General features: G+C 49.0%; 1 protein-coding gene across 1 annotated transcript in view; it reads right to left on the bottom strand.

Moving 5' to 3' along the window:
* Positions 1 to 17,114, bottom strand: part of LOC135822501 (E3 ubiquitin-protein ligase UBR5-like) — a 51,413-nt gene extending 34,299 nt beyond the window's left edge. The window contains exons 1-14 of the mRNA XM_065335282.1: positions 16,973 to 17,114; positions 15,844 to 15,909; positions 14,105 to 14,876; positions 10,731 to 11,949; positions 10,184 to 10,275; positions 8,843 to 8,995; positions 7,179 to 7,424; positions 6,715 to 6,856; positions 5,804 to 5,973; positions 4,856 to 5,138; positions 4,333 to 4,429; positions 2,367 to 2,711; positions 722 to 1,063; positions 1 to 210 (exon numbers count right to left, since the gene is read on the bottom strand). The exon at positions 1 to 210 is cut by the window's left edge and continues 2 nt beyond it. Of these exons, the coding sequence (XP_065191354.1) occupies positions 1 to 210; positions 722 to 1,063; positions 2,367 to 2,711; positions 4,333 to 4,429; positions 4,856 to 5,138; positions 5,804 to 5,973; positions 6,715 to 6,856; positions 7,179 to 7,424; positions 8,843 to 8,995; positions 10,184 to 10,275; positions 10,731 to 11,949; positions 14,105 to 14,876; positions 15,844 to 15,909; positions 16,973 to 16,994 (4,159 nt within the window). The 5' untranslated portion in view covers positions 16,995 to 17,114. The remainder of the gene's footprint in view (positions 211 to 721; positions 1,064 to 2,366; positions 2,712 to 4,332; positions 4,430 to 4,855; positions 5,139 to 5,803; positions 5,974 to 6,714; positions 6,857 to 7,178; positions 7,425 to 8,842; positions 8,996 to 10,183; positions 10,276 to 10,730; positions 11,950 to 14,104; positions 14,877 to 15,843; positions 15,910 to 16,972) is intronic.
* Positions 17,115 to 17,438: the final 324 nt, after the last annotated feature.

Here is a 17,438-nt window from a genome sequence, read left to right as displayed (position 1 = left end):
GGAATATGATCTTTATACAGCATCCAAACGAGCGGCATAGGACAGATGCAGCACCTTGGCGAGACGAGGCCGTTAAGATAGCTTCCATCGAGGGACCAGGGGCACTGGCGGCAGCAGGTTCTGGGTTGCCGTCACCGCCGTCTCCAGCAGCGGCGGTAGACGAGCTTCCAAACCAAGATGAATGGCGACGACGCTGCCGGCGTACTCGACCTACGGTGAAGCGAACAGCAACAACAGCAACAACAATGGACAACATGTAACGTAACGGGCAATGATTATGTCGTATTTATTAGCGTCCACACCCTGGCAGCACTAGTTACTAGAAGTAGTTAGTACCCAGAATCCGCCCCGCAACCAATCCCCCACCCCGTGTAGAATACCGCGCCACTCCAGCGACAGATTATCTAGATGGACGAAGTGCCTGGCTTCAAAAACAGCCGATGCAAATCTAGCCCAGGCGATAGTTCATCGGTTGAGCCGGTGCTGGCTGCTTGCCCGCAGGCAGAGTTTATACCAGGACGCGTACTCTACCCCTGTCCAACATACACCCATTCCAGTTACATGCAGCTACGACAGAAACAAACATACGGATGCGCACATATGCACGTGCGCATGTGTGCATGCATATGCGCCCACATGTATGCACACACATGCACATACACACACACACACCACATCACATCACATGCACAACATATCAACACTCATGAAAATTACTCACTCGCTGACAGTGCAGGTGCGGCCGGCAACTCCAGGGAGGATTGATCAATCACCCAGTCCAACGAGGGACTGGAAAACGCTTGAGAGCTACGAGTAACTACGCCACCACCACCACCGGGTGCCGCTCCGCTGCCGGGTGCAGAGCTGGCTGCAGCTGCTGCAGCTGCTGCCACTGCAGATAGCCTGGTTCCGGCAGCAGCAACAGCAGCAGCAGAGATAGAACTGGCAGAGCTACCGGCTGCAGCAGAGCGACCGCTGGAAGCTGCCGCGGCTACAGCTGCTTGTTGACGCGCCCGTTCGACCGTCGAGCTACCGGGAGCACCTGCTGCCACCTGGCGTAATTCTACCAGCGGACAACGGAGTTTAGCAGAGGAATATAACATAGCAGGTGAGAAACAAGCAGTTGAGAGCCAGTTCCAGAAAGTTATCAGTACAGCAGAGAAGAATGTGGCCGAACATGGCGGCAATGAGAATTGAAATTCCCCAAAGCCAGAATATACCAGTAAGCGTAAAACTAGACGACGACTATTACTCAATTTCTCCGTCTGGACATTGTTATATTGATATTGCAGTTGTTGACAACTGTATGAGAGGTTTACAATTATGTGTTATTCATTTTCGCCCAACACGACAAATATAAGCCAGATATTGGAGAGTCAGAAAGTAGAAGAAAGCGGCTGCTCCACCTGCCGGAGCTCGCGCTTCAAGCCGGCTAACGCCTTCTACAATTACCGCCAAGTCACAACATCTCAGTTCAGAGAAAGCAGAGTTAGCACAATTCTGACAAGTGGTACTGACAGCATTCAACGACCTGGCAACAACAAATAACTTGTAAACTACTGGTCTATCACACAACTAGACACCACTACCCAAAACGATCTCTCGGTTATAATTCTTCCCAAAATATATATAAAAATAAAGGGCTCGGCCTCATTTCCTCTGTGCTGTGCTGATGAGTCCACAAAGGACGAAACAGTTCTGTCCGCAGATTGAGTAAAAATAAAGGGCTAAATATTTAATCATAGTCCTTGGCTCTTCAAACACGTCCATACAGATATTCCCTTTTTGAATAGACCAGCATGTTTTGGAGCCCAGTGCACATGGTGTCCTGCCCCATGGACATGGTGTCCTGCCCCATGGACATGCACATGTGGACACTATTCACATATCCGCTAGTTGTACACATGCAGCTGTACCGTTAAGTACCGCCAGAGCGCCCCGTCTCACGAGAGCACCCCACCTTGATTTTACAGCCAAGGCAAGGAAAGTCGTACGGCAGAGTGCTACTAAGTTTGAACGGTGTGAGGACCTTTGTGTACTAAGGTCACACTTGGCATGTTTTGGTGTGGAGCTCGCACCCGCTCGAAGGTGAACCGAGTACGGATTGACTGCACACCGTACAATGTGTGTGCAAGGTCCATGTCGTATGACCTACAGACAGGAAACCACGTCCACAAAACGAACACAACAGGACGAGATGGTGGGGCACTCTCGTGGTACTTTACGGCACATGCAGAACAGGTACACATAGAAAAGACAGTGTGCTTTGTATGGGAAGCACAGGCCAGCGGTACACTTCAGTACACATGTCCTGTCCCAAGAAACCCAAACATTTCTCAAGAGCATAGCCCACGGATACAACCTACGTCTCAGTACTAGATGGTCGAAGTTGCCGTCATCATCGCTCGAGTCGAAAAAACTGTCTTCAGATTCCGGCTCCAAATCGGATTCTGTGAAAGCATCCTCACTTGCCATGTGCTCATGGTGCGGCGACGATGCCCCCGGAAAGTCCTCAGCGGGACTGGATGCTTCAGCTTCAGAGCCAGACGGACTTCCAGCACCGTCGTCAGCTACCTGTGCTAAAGAGGATTCAGCAACATCAGCTCCAGCCGCAGGCGCAGATTGGCCAGCGCTAGCAGCAGCAGCAGCAGCGCTAGCAGAAGCTGCAGGCGCAGGCTCGTCAACCACCATTGCCTGCTCACCGTGACCAGCTGGGCACAGAGAAAGGTGAGCATGACACAGTGTGGATATTCATTTGCAGGCACACATTGACATGCCCATCCACACATTGACATGCCCATCCACACATTGACATGCCCATCCACACATTGACATGCCCATCCACACATGACATGCCCATCCACACATTGACATGCCCATCCACACATGCACAGGCACATCGCATACTGTGCAGTGCATTTGATGCAAGTACATGTAGCATGTACAGTGCTGCTCAATGAAATACGATCACGCAAGTCGAGTACGCACCCGGGCGCTGTGCAGCCCTAGACCTGCGAGCACAGGGATCGTTCACTGGTGCAGGGGCGCAAAGCGGACTGGCTCAATCAGATTTCATTGACCAGCCCTGTATAAGCTGGGTCTGCAGTGGGCATACGGCCCTGCCCCAAAGCGGGGCAATATACAGACAATAATTCCCGAAGCTATGCAAAAGCCGTTACTTAAACTCTTTAGTAATGTCTGGTTTGCCTTTTCATTCCCTCAAAATACACGCGATGAATATTAAAACAGAGGTTCCAGGCTGTCCAATAGAGTGCTCAATACCGAAACTGTTTTCTGATGATTGCTTAGTGCGTGAAACTCGAGTAGCACTTTTTCATACCCTTATTATTGCATGATGAATATTATTGATATCCTATTTTTCGAGTTAGGGCCATGCACCCACTCAAGAATCGGCTTTATAGATATTACCAACGCACTTGCCATGTAACCTAGAGTCAGGATCCAGCCTCGTCTCCAAAACACAACCACAACAGGGTTCACTTCAGGTGGCGACGATCGCTTGTGATACTCGGGGGCGATTTTGAATCAGGAATCAAACCATTTGTGGTCACATTTCACCCTGTTCTGCTGCTGTTTCGAGTTGTTAATCAAATGACAGGACTGGATTGTCTAGTCACCGATTGGCATTTTGTTGTACTATTCTTTGTCCTGCAAGATCAAGGGCTGTCATGTCACGTTCCGTCCCAGTTTTCTCTTCCCCCAGTATTTTTCGGCATGGATTTTTTAAAGAAAACGTTTTCTTTAGAATTTTGGTTTTGGAGATGTGTCGGAGCTAGGTGTCAGGTCGTCGAATGTCCCAGTACTATAGTGCATTCACCAATTCTGGGCTCATAGCGTTTTCAGTCTCACTTCATTCTTATTCAAGATGGTGAAGTCGATGACATAATTATATAGGCCAGAAATTTGATAGGTGTTGTTTTAAGCCTAAGATGAAGTGAATGCGGTGAAAAATTGAAAATTGATCTGCAAAAAGTATTTTTCAGACACATAATCGTGACAGATTGCATTGACACAATACAAGTGATAACTATTAGTATCGTGCAACACATGTTCCGCTGCTGTTCCCCGGCTAGAGATCGCCCGCACGCGCACTATACCGGGTGCTCGATCCTGGGCCATCATGGAGAGTTCGTCAAGATGGTACACACAACGGTTACATGTAGTTTTAGTGTATCAGGGGCCCGGAATTCGCAACTGCACTATCGTTGTAGTTCTTCCATGTATCTATTATGTCCCTTTCCTTTCTATAAAGAATCCGCTCCAGTCGCCGTATAAGCTACTTTGTGTAGGAGCGTGGACCTGTCGACTTACCATCATCGTCGTCTCCATCACTCTCCTCACTGTCCGACATGCGCGCACCAGCACGAGGAAGCTCAGGGAATGAGCCACCACCGGAACTAGATGGAGCCTGGCATTCAAAAGCAACAACAGCAGCAACACTGGCATCAGCATAATATATTGTGGAAGACAGCAAAATACGCTGTCTTGCCAGCCAATCGCAAGGATATAAGTTATAAAAGCTGCAGCGCATGCACCAGGGAGTCACGTCCGAATGTATGCGCACCGGCCAACAGAAGAAGAAGCAAAATCACCAAATGCAGGCGGGACACATCTGTGAGGATGCTGCTTGGCGTTGACTAATGTGTGCTAAGCAACATACCTGCTGCCCAAACTCATGGTTACTTTCAAAGTCACGTAACCCATGCAGCACATACAGCCACTATCAAAGTCGCATCATCGTCACATGACTGTTGTGGACTAGTAAAATATGTACTCCCTGATTGACAACTGTCCAGTGACATGCTAGCTTAAGGGCATGCATAGTGTAACTCACCTGTGCAACACCATCACGGCGCTGCAGTAGAGGCGGCATGGACAGCAGAGTATGAACAGTGGACTGGTCGACGTTTCGCGCCGAGGCAGCAGCACCGGCCGCCAGCGAAGGATAATTGGGATCAGCAACAGCAGCAGCACTAGTACTGGTCATGTTCAGCGGGGCCGCATCAGTGACGTGGCCGAGCATAACAGGACGGATCAGAGTCATGGCCGTGTCCAGCATCTCCTCCACGGCCATAATGCCAAACTCCCTCAGTGCACGAAGTTTGCTCGAGTCAATACTGCAACATGCATACATACGAGTACGTGCACATGCACGCATGTGCACACACACACACACACACACACACACACACACACACACACACACACACACACACACACACACACACACACACACACACACACACGCACACACACACACACACACACATGCACACATGCACACATGCACACACACACACACATGCACACACACACACACACACACACACACACACACACACACACACACACACACACACACACACACACACACACACACACACACACACACACACACACACACACACACACACACACACGCAAACAAACACACACACGCAAACAAACACACACACGCAAACACACACACACACACACACACGCACGCACGCACGCACGCACACACACGCACGCACACACATACAGAAACAGACTGGTATGAATATCACAAGTTGGAAGAAAGGGAGGACATGTCTGGTGGGGGCACACATAGATAGTCAGCAAGCAAGAGAGCCAGATCACCAGATCGCACATACTGTACTAGAAAAAGAAGAAGGAGATGACCATGCATTGGGGACAAATTAATAAATATAAAAAATGAAATAAAAAGTCGAGTAGGCATTAGAGGAGACCAGGAGACCAGGGACATGTGGTACACAATGTGAGAAGAATTAGAACCAACCATTTTGTAGATTTCAGCCTCCGCAATGAGCACTCGGTCTGCTCGCTGACGAGGACGCGGGTGAAGCTTCGGACCAGACGACGAGCGGCTTTCTCGGCCAATTCCTTTGTCTGTTCGCACTGGCGTGCCTGTAAGATGGTCTTCACTAGCAGATTCAGGTTGTGTGTGTTCTGTGCAATGGCAAACATAGAATACACCAACAGGAACAAACGGCTGCATCACCGCCACCGTGATTTTCCAGCAAGCAGGAGCACACAGACTCGTGTGCTCCTGCTTGCATGTTGTTCACACATGAATGTTGTTCACACATGCATGCACACACAGATTCAATGCACACATGTGCAATGCTGCCCCACAGTCATCCCCGCGCTGTTTTGCTGTCGATCTGCCGACTTTGCACTTTGTTTCAATAGGGTTTCGAAGTGATGACGTCACACATACTTGACAACGCATGCCAACGAGATTTTTGGGTACAAACAGAGCTCTTCACTGTTTTTCAGTACTAATTATGCAGGTTTCCGATGGTGGGAATCAATTCAATGGTTTGCTTGAAAAAACAGCTTTTCTACATATAGGTGCTCCTTGCTGATAGTTAGAGGTTTGCTAAGCTGATGGAGCAATGACTGGTCTTCCCAGGATTTCGAAGATGAAACAAAGGGGCTGTGACGAGCTGGCAAAAATATTTATACGAGTTCTGATCAGAGATCAATTCTCGCTGGCCTCAGCATTTTTCCGCCTCTTAAAGAGAGCTAATTCAGATGTCCGAAGTCACGAGAAAGGATACAGCGCAAAGAATCACCTCTCACAGTCAGGGAAAGAAGACTAAGTCATAGCATAGCTTCAACACTTGACATGGTAAACTACTATGTTGCACAACTACATGTACTGCAGAACTGAGAAAGTGAGTTTACCTCAAAGGTAGAACCGAGTGTGAGAGCGTGCACAAAACAGTCCAGGTGCTGAGAACCATCTTGACTTGCAACCAGTGCTTCGGTTTCAGAGTCACTAAGCATTCGCACCACGTCTGATTGCGCAACCTCGCCAAGCAGTAATCTACACACCAGGACATCGGCAGCAGGACAGACAACAGTCAAGACAGCGATAGGAACAAGAACACGCATGGCAACCAGTTAGGCCAGTGGCCATGGCAGTAGACGCAGAACAAGAAACGCACAGTGCAAAGCGGACACAAGGAAGATAAGAATTAGGAGTATTGGTATTTGACAGTCAACAGGACTTAAGCGCACTGTAGTGAGCCAGTTGTTGGCTGGTTCCGTCCACTTCACCAGAATAGAACTGGGGTAAAGACGGGAGTACTGGTACGTTGCAGCAGTGGGTGCAACATGGCTGTTTCTAGAATACATGTATTGCTTACCTGGCTTGAGTGGTCCCCGACAGGAGGATTGCACTCGCTGCTGTCCAGTTGTCTAGGCAAATGCACATTGCCACCTCACAAAAGTTGGATGCGTCTATGAACTTGTTGACCTCCGCCAAGTTTAGCTTCCGGTCGATAAGACTAGAAGCGAAGGCGGAATTGCGCGTGGACGTGCCAGACCGATTCTTCTGTTCCGTGACCTGTTGCGATACCAAGCGTGCAAGCAGCAGCAGTAGTGGCTGACCTCTGCATGCAAGAAAACAATGTGACACGAGCAAAACAACAGTGGCAGCAGCAGTTTGCAGACAATTAGAAAAGCAGCAGGTTACAGTGGAAATCACTCAGTGCGACCTTGGACAAGACATCTTACCAGTGTCGCCACATCATTCTAGCCAAATATCAGTAGCATGACAAAATAAAATGCATCAGACCACACGTCGGCAGGCGTGGCAACACAGTCTTACCCTTGCCAAAGCGCACAGATTTCGCGGCATTGGTACTTCGTCCAGAAGAGTACACACACGACTGTACGTTTACAATGGACTTGGATAAAAAGGGAATTCCTGAACAAGACAGTGTTTTAGCGGTCCCGCAAACTGGTGCAAAGGCATACTTTTCGTTGTTTCTGAACTAGATAATTAAATTTAATTATATTATTCTGTCAAAAGCGCGCTGGCTGGATGGCATGCTGCCAGGATGATCCGAGGTAGGAGTCGAGCTGTGACCAACTCCACCAACACCTCACGGGCATGCATTGTGATTGGGGGTGAAAGTTGGCACTGAGATAACGAGTTCGAGTACTCTGATTTTCTCCGATCGAATATTCGAGTATTCGAGTATCCTTGATATCATCGCACACCAAAGGCCTTAAAATCACATGATACAACCCTGATTGAACCGATTGGCAGTCCTTTCACAGGTGTATTGGTTGGTGGGTCATTTGGGCTCTCTCTGCTCGTGTACAAATGTTCACCACACAGTCTGCACATCAATATCTGCTGACTGCTGCTCTGAAACTGCAAAATTCTGTGGTAAATGCATGTACCAGGTATGACCGAGTACTCTAATTTATTCCGTACGATTATATTTGAAAAATCCAAACGAGTATTCGAATATTCGGTATACTTCGAAGTAATTGTTTCACCCCTAATTGTGATACATGTGCAGCGTAATCAGAACAGCTGAAAGAGTACATGTACAATCATGATCATGTACGTCTACTGTAATGAAAACAAAAAAGCATAGACCAGCAACTGCAGCAAGCTACACATGTGCACTGGTCACTGCGATGCTATTCATCACACCACACAAGCACACAAGCACAAAACCTGACAAGACATGGTCCCATACACACAGCAGAACAACACCAGTCACATCAGTAGCAGCACAACCCAACTAAGTGCACGGTGCTCACCGCGGCCCTAACCATGCCCCTAGATCAGCCGTCCTCAAACAAATCCCGAAGGGCGGCTACAATCAGGCAAACATGCAAACATGTGCAGGCAGGCACTAGGCACGGCCAAACCATTTCCCCATACAGCTGTGTACATGGTGTACAACGTGCAGGGCAGGACATGACTGCGCTGTGCACACACGCGCACGCACACACACACGCGCGCACACACCACACACACGCACACACACGCACGCTACATCCAACTTACTGGGCATCGGAGCGCTTGCCTAGCTGCGTGTAGCGCAGCAACTTGTGGAAAAGGTCAATGCGTGCCTGTTGGTCACCAGCCACCAAAGCACGGCACTGGCCAGCGTTGGCCTCAAGAGAGCAGTCACAGTAGGCAGAAGACATATGCTTGAATCTGCCGACAACAACACACCAATGCAAGTAGAAGAAGAAGAAAGAACATGAGAAACACTAGCACTGCGGAGAATCCCCCTCCAAGCAACGCCCCATTAAAACATGCCACACTGCACATGAATTCTAGTGCAGACACTCCAGGAGCCAGAAACGCCTCTTGAATACGGGGAAGCACCCTGATTGCAAAAAGAGCATTCACAGGCACTGTGAACTGGTGGGTTGTACAGTCAAATGTCTGTGTGTTCAGTGACCAGCGATAAAAAGACTGCACGTACAGTAGGTATCGGTTATGGCGTGGGTGTTTGAAAAACGACTTTCTATTCTTATTTCCGATATTTCTTACACACGATAAATCAAGTGTGACATATCATGTGCATGTACGCAGAGGCAGGAAGATCATCGTACATGCAATGTAGTGTTACTGTGCATGCGGCTGGTCATAGTCACATAGGCTTACCAAGAATAAATGTGCACTTGAAATCCAGTATGATTATGAAAACATGAGAGTTCATTCTTGTAGGCAGTATATTCTTTTACACGACCACGCTATAACCGATACGCACTGTACCTACATGTGTGTTGAGAAACCGGTCATCCTGGGCTCGCAGACCACGCAATAAATAGACAAGAGAGGCCTGTGCAAAAGGCCACACCTATCCACCAACATCGGCGTTCTGCGCACCACGGGCTGGCCGTTAAAGATAGGCTTCACCATACATGCACACTACAGAACATGTTCCACCACCACCTTATTCAGTCGAACTGTCCCCAATCAAGTTACGAGCCACATTCTGTAAACAGGGAGACCCTTACTAGAACCATTACTGTTGAGATATGTGTAGCTTCTACAGTGCGTTTCAAAAATATAGACGAGAAAAACCGTTAGGCCAGCATCTATACCACATAAAATCTGTGATCACTTTGTGTAAAAAAATTCGAAATTGTGTGTCTGTTATCTGATCACTTAAACATCTATATGAGAGTAATTGGAGGAAGGACCCGAGCAATATTCCGAAAAGGATTCTCGAAAAGCTCCAGCCAAATTTGAAATATTTCAAAAATACCATGCGTCTATATTTTTGAAATGGACTGTAGGATGCCTGTCATGGAGGGGATTCATTTGTGCGTAGTCAATCAGTTGAGGCTACAAATAACAGCTGTAGCAGAGGCAGAGTACTAGAGTACTTACGCATGCACATGATTGCCGTGGCAGACATTGGCGCATGTCGTACAGCAGCAGGTCTGATCAGTCAGACCACAAGTGTAGCAGTTGTAGATTTTCTACACACGCACACACGAAGAAAACAGGCACAGGGTATTCGTGAATACACAATGTCCGTGGCTCGTCAAATCATCAGATTCAGAACTCGGGCATAAAAAGGTGACACAGGGAGGGGGAACGAGAAAAACGGGATTGATTTCCATCTTGCCTATGACAATCTCTCTCTCCCTCTCCCTCTCTCTCCCCCTCTCTCTCTCTCTCCCTCACTCCCTCCCTCTCTCTCCCTCTCTCTCTCTCTCCCCCCCCCCCCCCTCTCTCTCTCTCCCCCTCTCTCTCAACCTTTTGTGCTCAATCTTACACTTCTATTTATTGCCGAATTTGGGTTGTCCTTCACTTTGGTTCTTATTTCAGGGATCACGCAAATAGCTTTGTGAATAAACCCGTTCTCAAAGACACTAGTACAGCACAGTACAGTAGTAATTTAGTGCAAATATGTCCATCCCAGGAAGCATACCTGCGAGATGTGGTTTGCCTTCGACCAGACATAGGAACATTGGCCATTGTGAGCCAGAATAAACAGAGGGTTGTCCTTCGCGGGTGAATCTGACGGACACAGCATCCTGTTGAGCAGCTCCTGATTGTGCCGCTCGTACGCACATTCCATGCCGGGCCCTGCCTCCTGGGTTTCCCCCGCCTTCTTTTCACCAACACCGGCGAGTGTCTCTCTGATACTGATACTATGTACTGGATGAACAACGTTAGGCGCTACCTCATTGGCAGCTACGTCCATCGCAGATAGGCTGGACGATCGCTCAACTTCACGATTTTCTCCATACTGCTGCTGCTGTGGGCCACCTAGTGCTAGCTGACTTGAGCCAATGGCGCCAGCAGCAGATTCCTCTTCCACAGCTGGTGGTGGTGCTGCTGCTGCTGCATCTAATGGTGGACCCGCCGGCTGCTCAACGTCAGCTGCTCCAGCAGCATTGCTAAGTCTCTCGCTGATTGCCAAAAGATCCTTATTGGCAGCATCGGTATCGATTCTAAACAGATCGGCCGCAGCAGGAGCAGCGGACTCGCCTCCACTGGCAGCAGAAACTGCCCCGGCATTGGTGGCTGCAACTGCAGCCGCAACTGCACCAGCGACAAAGTTGGGTGAGAGCCGCATGTTACCGTCACCACCGCTAACATCCGACGACGCTGATGATGGTAAAAGGTCAGAATCTCCAGACTCAGGTAACACTGGCGATAATGCTCCGGAGCCTGGTGGGCTCTCGGCACTGGCGGCACCCATCGACGCCATATCTTCCTCTGCGTCACCATCATCCTCATCGTCATCATCCACAATGACATGACCTTCCTCATCACCATCCTCGTCCTCGTCTTCATCCTCGTTATCATCCTCACCATCCTCAGGCATGTCCTCCTCCTGAAAGTGCACGGCTCCAAGCTTACCGCGGCCCAGCCCGGTAAGCCGACGACTTTGTGCACCGAGATTGCTGCTGAGTTGCGAGGTTAACCCTTCCTGGCCTGCTTCCGAATGCTTCCTGGTGTCTGCGTCGTGGTCACTAGATTTCTCACTGGCCTGTGTTGCAGCCCGCTCCTTGTCACACATGCTGACAAATTCGCTCTCATTCTTGGCCGATATCAACAAGGCTCTCATACAGATTTGAGAAGCAGCTCGATATGCACGGTTAGTGACGGCGGCCTGGAATGGAGTGAAACCAGCAGCATTCCTGCAAATGAGAGATAACGTTAGAGATAGATAGAAAGATAGATAGAAAGATAGAGAGATAGATAGAGAGATAGATAGAGAGATAGATAGATAGATAGATAGAGACACACACACACACACACACACACACACACACACACACACACACACACACACACACACACACACACACACACACACACACACACACACACACACACACACACACACACACACACACACACACACACACACACACACACACACACACACACACACACACACACACACACACACACACACACACACACACACACACACACACACACACACACACACACACACACACACACACACACACACACACACACACACACACACACACACACACACACACACACACACACACACACACACACACACACACACACACACACACACACACACACACACACACACACACACACACACACACACACAGTTGCTTAGAAGGCCACATTTTACGTCCCATTCAAGTTACTTTCAAAGATTTCAATGGACACACCAGTGACACCACACACACTGCACAGTCACTCCACAGTGAATTGAGCAGAGTCAAATCTGGACAAGGAAGTAGCTCAGTGTACACACTGGGCACATGTAATTGCAACAGCAACAGCAAGAGCAGCAGCAGCAGCAACAGCAGCAACAGCAGCAGCAACAAGAGCAGCAACAGCAGCAGCAGCAACATCAACAGGAGCAGCAACAGGAGCAGCAGCAGCAGCAACAGCAACATCAACAGGAGCAGCAACAGGAGCAGCAGCAGCAGACCTAAGCAAAACACGAAACAAAGGATGAGTATGTATTCTGAGGCCTTCAATGCATGCATGGACCTGACAGGATGAGACTAGAGCTTTCCAGCACATGCCAAATACAGACAGACAGGCAGAGAGACGGGCAGGCACAGTGCTGGTAAGGGCGCGTTCAGACTACCGTGAACCCCGTCAAACCGTGAATGCCGATAAACCGTGAAGGACATTCACACTACCGATAACAAACTAACGTGACCGTGAAGTTTTCAGCTCTCACCGCGGCACTGACAAGGGATTTTCCCTTTTTTTCGCAGCGCGCATGCAGCCTGAGCACTTTTTTACTGCCGGTAAAAGTTTACTGCCGCATCAGCCGCGGCAGTAAAACTTTCCCACCGGTAACGTGCCAGTAACGTCACGTGATCAAATCACCTTGGCGACTTTCCCTATCGGTCACTTTTTATCGGTAGTCTGAACGCGCCCTAACATGGATTGGCAAACAGTAGCCACATCAGGGATCGATTTATCCGGGTTCGCATCACAGTTTGCGAATCAAAATTCACTGGCTGCGATTCGCTGTTCGTTTTTTATCGCCCAAAACTGCGATGCACTGGCTATATACCGATATGTACAAAGACCATTCCAACCAACTGGCCTGTCTTGCTCAGTCCGTGCGCGGGTCGCGGATCGCGCTCTGTTCGATTTTGGATATTGCACTAGTACTACTGGGTACACTGGTCGTACAAGACTGCACAACCTGCAGTCTTTTGAAGTTTTGTACACGGCGGCGACTTTCCTGGAAGTTCTCCTTTCTTCTTTCACGGTCAAGCTCAGTTCAGTTTGTTTCTGTTCGACAAGACACAGTTGAAGTACTAGTAGATGGTTCTTAGTCTCACGTAGCCAACATGTCAGTGAATCTGATCACTGTCCAGAAGCGGGAAAAAGAACTGGAAGCGCCAGGAGTGTCAATTCGTTTCGATGAAGAAAAGGAGAAAAGCGAAAATTCTGTGCGCTTTGAACGAAGTGTCACGGTCGTTTGAGCGCTTTCCTGAGCTTTCTTTGTCGAAGGAATCAGTGGAACTGCCCTGTTGAAGGACATTGTGTTGTGAAGAACTCGAAGTCGGATGGACGCTGAACATGTAACGAACCCAAGCAAAAACCCTAACGTAAAATATTCAGGTCAACCGTTTGCTTGGAAAAGCAAATAGCAACTGAAAGCTATTGTCCTCTTCTGTACAAAATCCTGCTACTGTACAGATATACATGTAAACGTTTGATGAAGGAAAACTGCTAATCAATACTGGGAGTTGCTAGTCAATTGTAAAACTGTGTAGCAGTGACTGCTATGCAAAAAAATCGAAGTAAATCGATCCCTGCACGTGTACTCACTTGTGTGAAAGTAGCGTCAGCAGATAAGGCTTGAGCAGATCATGGGCACACAGGACAATCAAACATTCAAACGCGTCGCCTGCAAGGTCTTCGCAACTCCTGGCTAAGTATGGCGACATGGTTTCTGGAACTGGTACCACAGCCTCCATAGCCACCGATGATTTGGCAAGTGCTGGCTGCGGCGTACTGGTCTGTGACGCAGATGTAGCTACACTGCAGGATGGTGTGAGTCTAGTTGGGTCATTCGGTGCCGTACCGGCATTGAATAGCTGGCCAGAATCCAGCATAGAGCGAACCGCTACTTCTGCCAATTGATGCACCCCTGTGTTATCTTCTCCGGGGCCCATTGCACTGGACGGCGCTGGGTTAAGACTGCCGACTTGCTGCTGCTGTGGCCAGAAGTTATCCACGCCTAGGCCTTGGAACTGTACCATTTCGTCCTGCTGCTGTTGCTGCTGCATTGGAGGAAGCTGTTGTGCATGCGGTTGCTGCTGAACTGGCTGCTGTGGCAACTGCACTGCTGCCACGTTTACTAATGATGGCGTCCCGGGAGCGCTAACGGTTACCTGGTCGGCAAGTGGCGGCACCTGTGGAGGAGCGTCATCCATGCTACTGCCAACACCGGGCGCACTGGCCGCTGTGGCAGCAGTTGATGACAGCTCTGACAAGGCCAGTGATGATGCCGGCGAATGACCGCCAGTACCTGCCGTAGTGTTGATACTGAAGTGAGACTGGGCATCATCATCCTCATCGCGCTCTGCTCGCTGCAGCGCTGCACGCACGATAACAAACGGAAACACACAGAAACGCAAACATGACACACACACACACACACAGGCACACAGACACGCAAACATGACACACACACACACACACACACGAACATGGCATACACACACACACACATGCACGCAGATGCATAGAAATGGCATGCAGCAGTACAACACCACTGCCCAGAGATGGCGAGATGGTGGCAGAGATGGCGAGATGGTGGCAGAGATGGCGAGATGGTGGCAGAGATGGCGAGATGGTGGCAGAGATGGCGAGATGGTGGCAAAGATGGCGATGGTGGCAGAGATGGCGAGATGGTGGCAGAGATGGCGAGATGGCGAGATGGTGGCAGAGATGGCGAGATGGTGGCAGAGATGGCGATGGTGGCAGAGATGGCGATGGTGGCAGAGATGGCGATGGTGGCAGAGATGGCGATGGTGGCAGAGATGGCGATGGTGGCAGAGATGGCGATGGTGGCAGAGATGGCGATGGTGGCAGAGATGGCGATGGTGGTTACAACGGCAGACTGAGAACTAGAAGAGGTGGGACAGAGTTCTAGTGAAACAGTTTAGTCTAACGTACCGAGGAACATCTGTACTCTACGTCCGGGGTCAGAGGTCAACTGACCGGAAAAGAATATGCTTAAAAAGTACTTTATATCTGATCAGCAGATGCAAAGAGAACAGCGTTTTACATCTGGAGTATTGCATACCAAAATTTCACTATCCACCTCTTCACTATGTTCCAACAAACATCCTGCTATCAACGAATACAGTAAGCCGTCCTCCTGAGAGAGAGAGAGAGAGAGAGAGAGAGAGAGAGAGAGAGAGAGAGAGAGAGAGAGAGAGAGAGAGAGAGAGAGAGAGAGAGAGAGAGAGAGAGAGAGAGAGAGAGAGAGAGAGAGAGAGAGAGGGGGGCACTAGCAATAGCCTATGTGTAGACAATTACCATCGATCTCCAACACTTACATTGAAGCGGAAAAGAACCGAGGGGAAGTTCCCCAGATGCCATAGGTGGAAATGAACCACCAGATGCTGGAGAAAGACAGGCGAAGAAACGAAGAGCAGTTAACAAAAATAATCTGTTGGTTGGCTTATGCTGCAACCTAGCAGTTCTGGACCAAGGCATCCCGTCGAGACGGCGCCTAGGTACTCTTATCCAGACGCCTCAGATACGGACACGGCTCTCTACCGGGCACCTTCAGCTTGAGTTCCTATGGCAAAATGCTTCGAATTTGGGGATTTTGAACCTTTTTCCGTATGCACAATTGCTTATTTTGTCACTGCCAACTTGTGTAATCCACACATTTTCATCAAGGGATTCTTTTTTTATCCTGAGCATGTGCAATACGTGCCAAATAAACTTCCTCAAAAACTGATATACTGTAAAAGCCATTATTCTAACGAGGCGCATATATAACGATTTCCCAAAATCGACTGGTTTACGTGTACCAAAGATAACGATTCTCACTTATTCTCAACGCTCAATAGGACAGTATATGTATCGATTTCTGTATAACGATTTCTATTTTAACGACAGATTTCTCCTCATTAACTCTTTAGAGTTAGCACTTCGTTATATATATATATGGCTTTTACAGTACAGTGTAGATGAGTTATCCCAAGGTGCCCGGATAAGAGACGTCTGAGTAAACATGCAAGTTAGAGCACTACAATTTTGTAGAGGGCTCATCAGTTGCGTAAAATCCTAGCTACTACTCTCCAGTGGGTCATATCTACAGTCCTGCTCACTGAAATCCAGTCGTGTCACTCAAGTTTGCGCCATGCACCATTTCGCAGCCCATTGTTCGCAGGTCTAGGGCTGCGCAACGCCCCGGCGCGTACTTGAGCGGGGCTGTGACTGGATTCCATTGAGCAGTACCGTACTTGTACTAGTACCGATGGTGCGGAGACTGTCGCAAACATAGCATGTCTAAAAGCCACATGATATCCATGCCTACTAACAAGTTGGTGATCATCTTTACTTGCACTCTCATTCGTAATATTTGCATTGGGAACAAAGCGTACATGCAGTGTGATAAAACAAGATGCAACAGTTGAAGTTCAGAGATACATTCAGCCAAGAACGCTACCTTACCAAGCAAGTTTTCTTCTGTCATTGAAGAAATATGCCACCAAATGCTGATCCAACGCTACTAGCGAGGGTAAGGTTTGCGGGTGCATCAGAAAAACTGGCAGCTCTAGCAGATTGCCACCAGCTGCAACACTACTTCTTGCAAAAATACCACCACCACTGGCGCTGGCCGAGGATGCTGATGAGGCAGCACCTGCCAACGGTGGGTGACTAAGTGGCTGCGTTGCACCTAAGAGTGTGCTGCTGCTGGCACCTGCCTGTTGCTGAGACGGCAAGCCGGGAAAGCCAGCCAGTGTAGAGGAGGCTGAGCTAGCACTTGCTGCTGTTGCTGGTGAGGAGCTTGATGCGGACACTGCGAAGTACAACAAATACACAATGAGAGAGAGAGGGAGTGTGTGAGAGAGGGAGAGTGTGTGTGTGTGTGTGTGAGAGAGGGAGAGTGTGTGTGTGTGTGTGAGAGAGGGAGAGT

Source organism: Sycon ciliatum, chromosome 8 (genome assembly GCF_964019385.1).
Source record: "Sycon ciliatum chromosome 8, ocSycCili1.1, whole genome shotgun sequence".
Lineage (NCBI taxonomy): Eukaryota > Metazoa > Porifera > Calcarea > Leucosolenida > Sycettidae > Sycon > Sycon ciliatum.
Note: the sequence above shows the minus strand (reverse complement) of the source record. Positions and strands in the feature narration are given on the sequence as shown.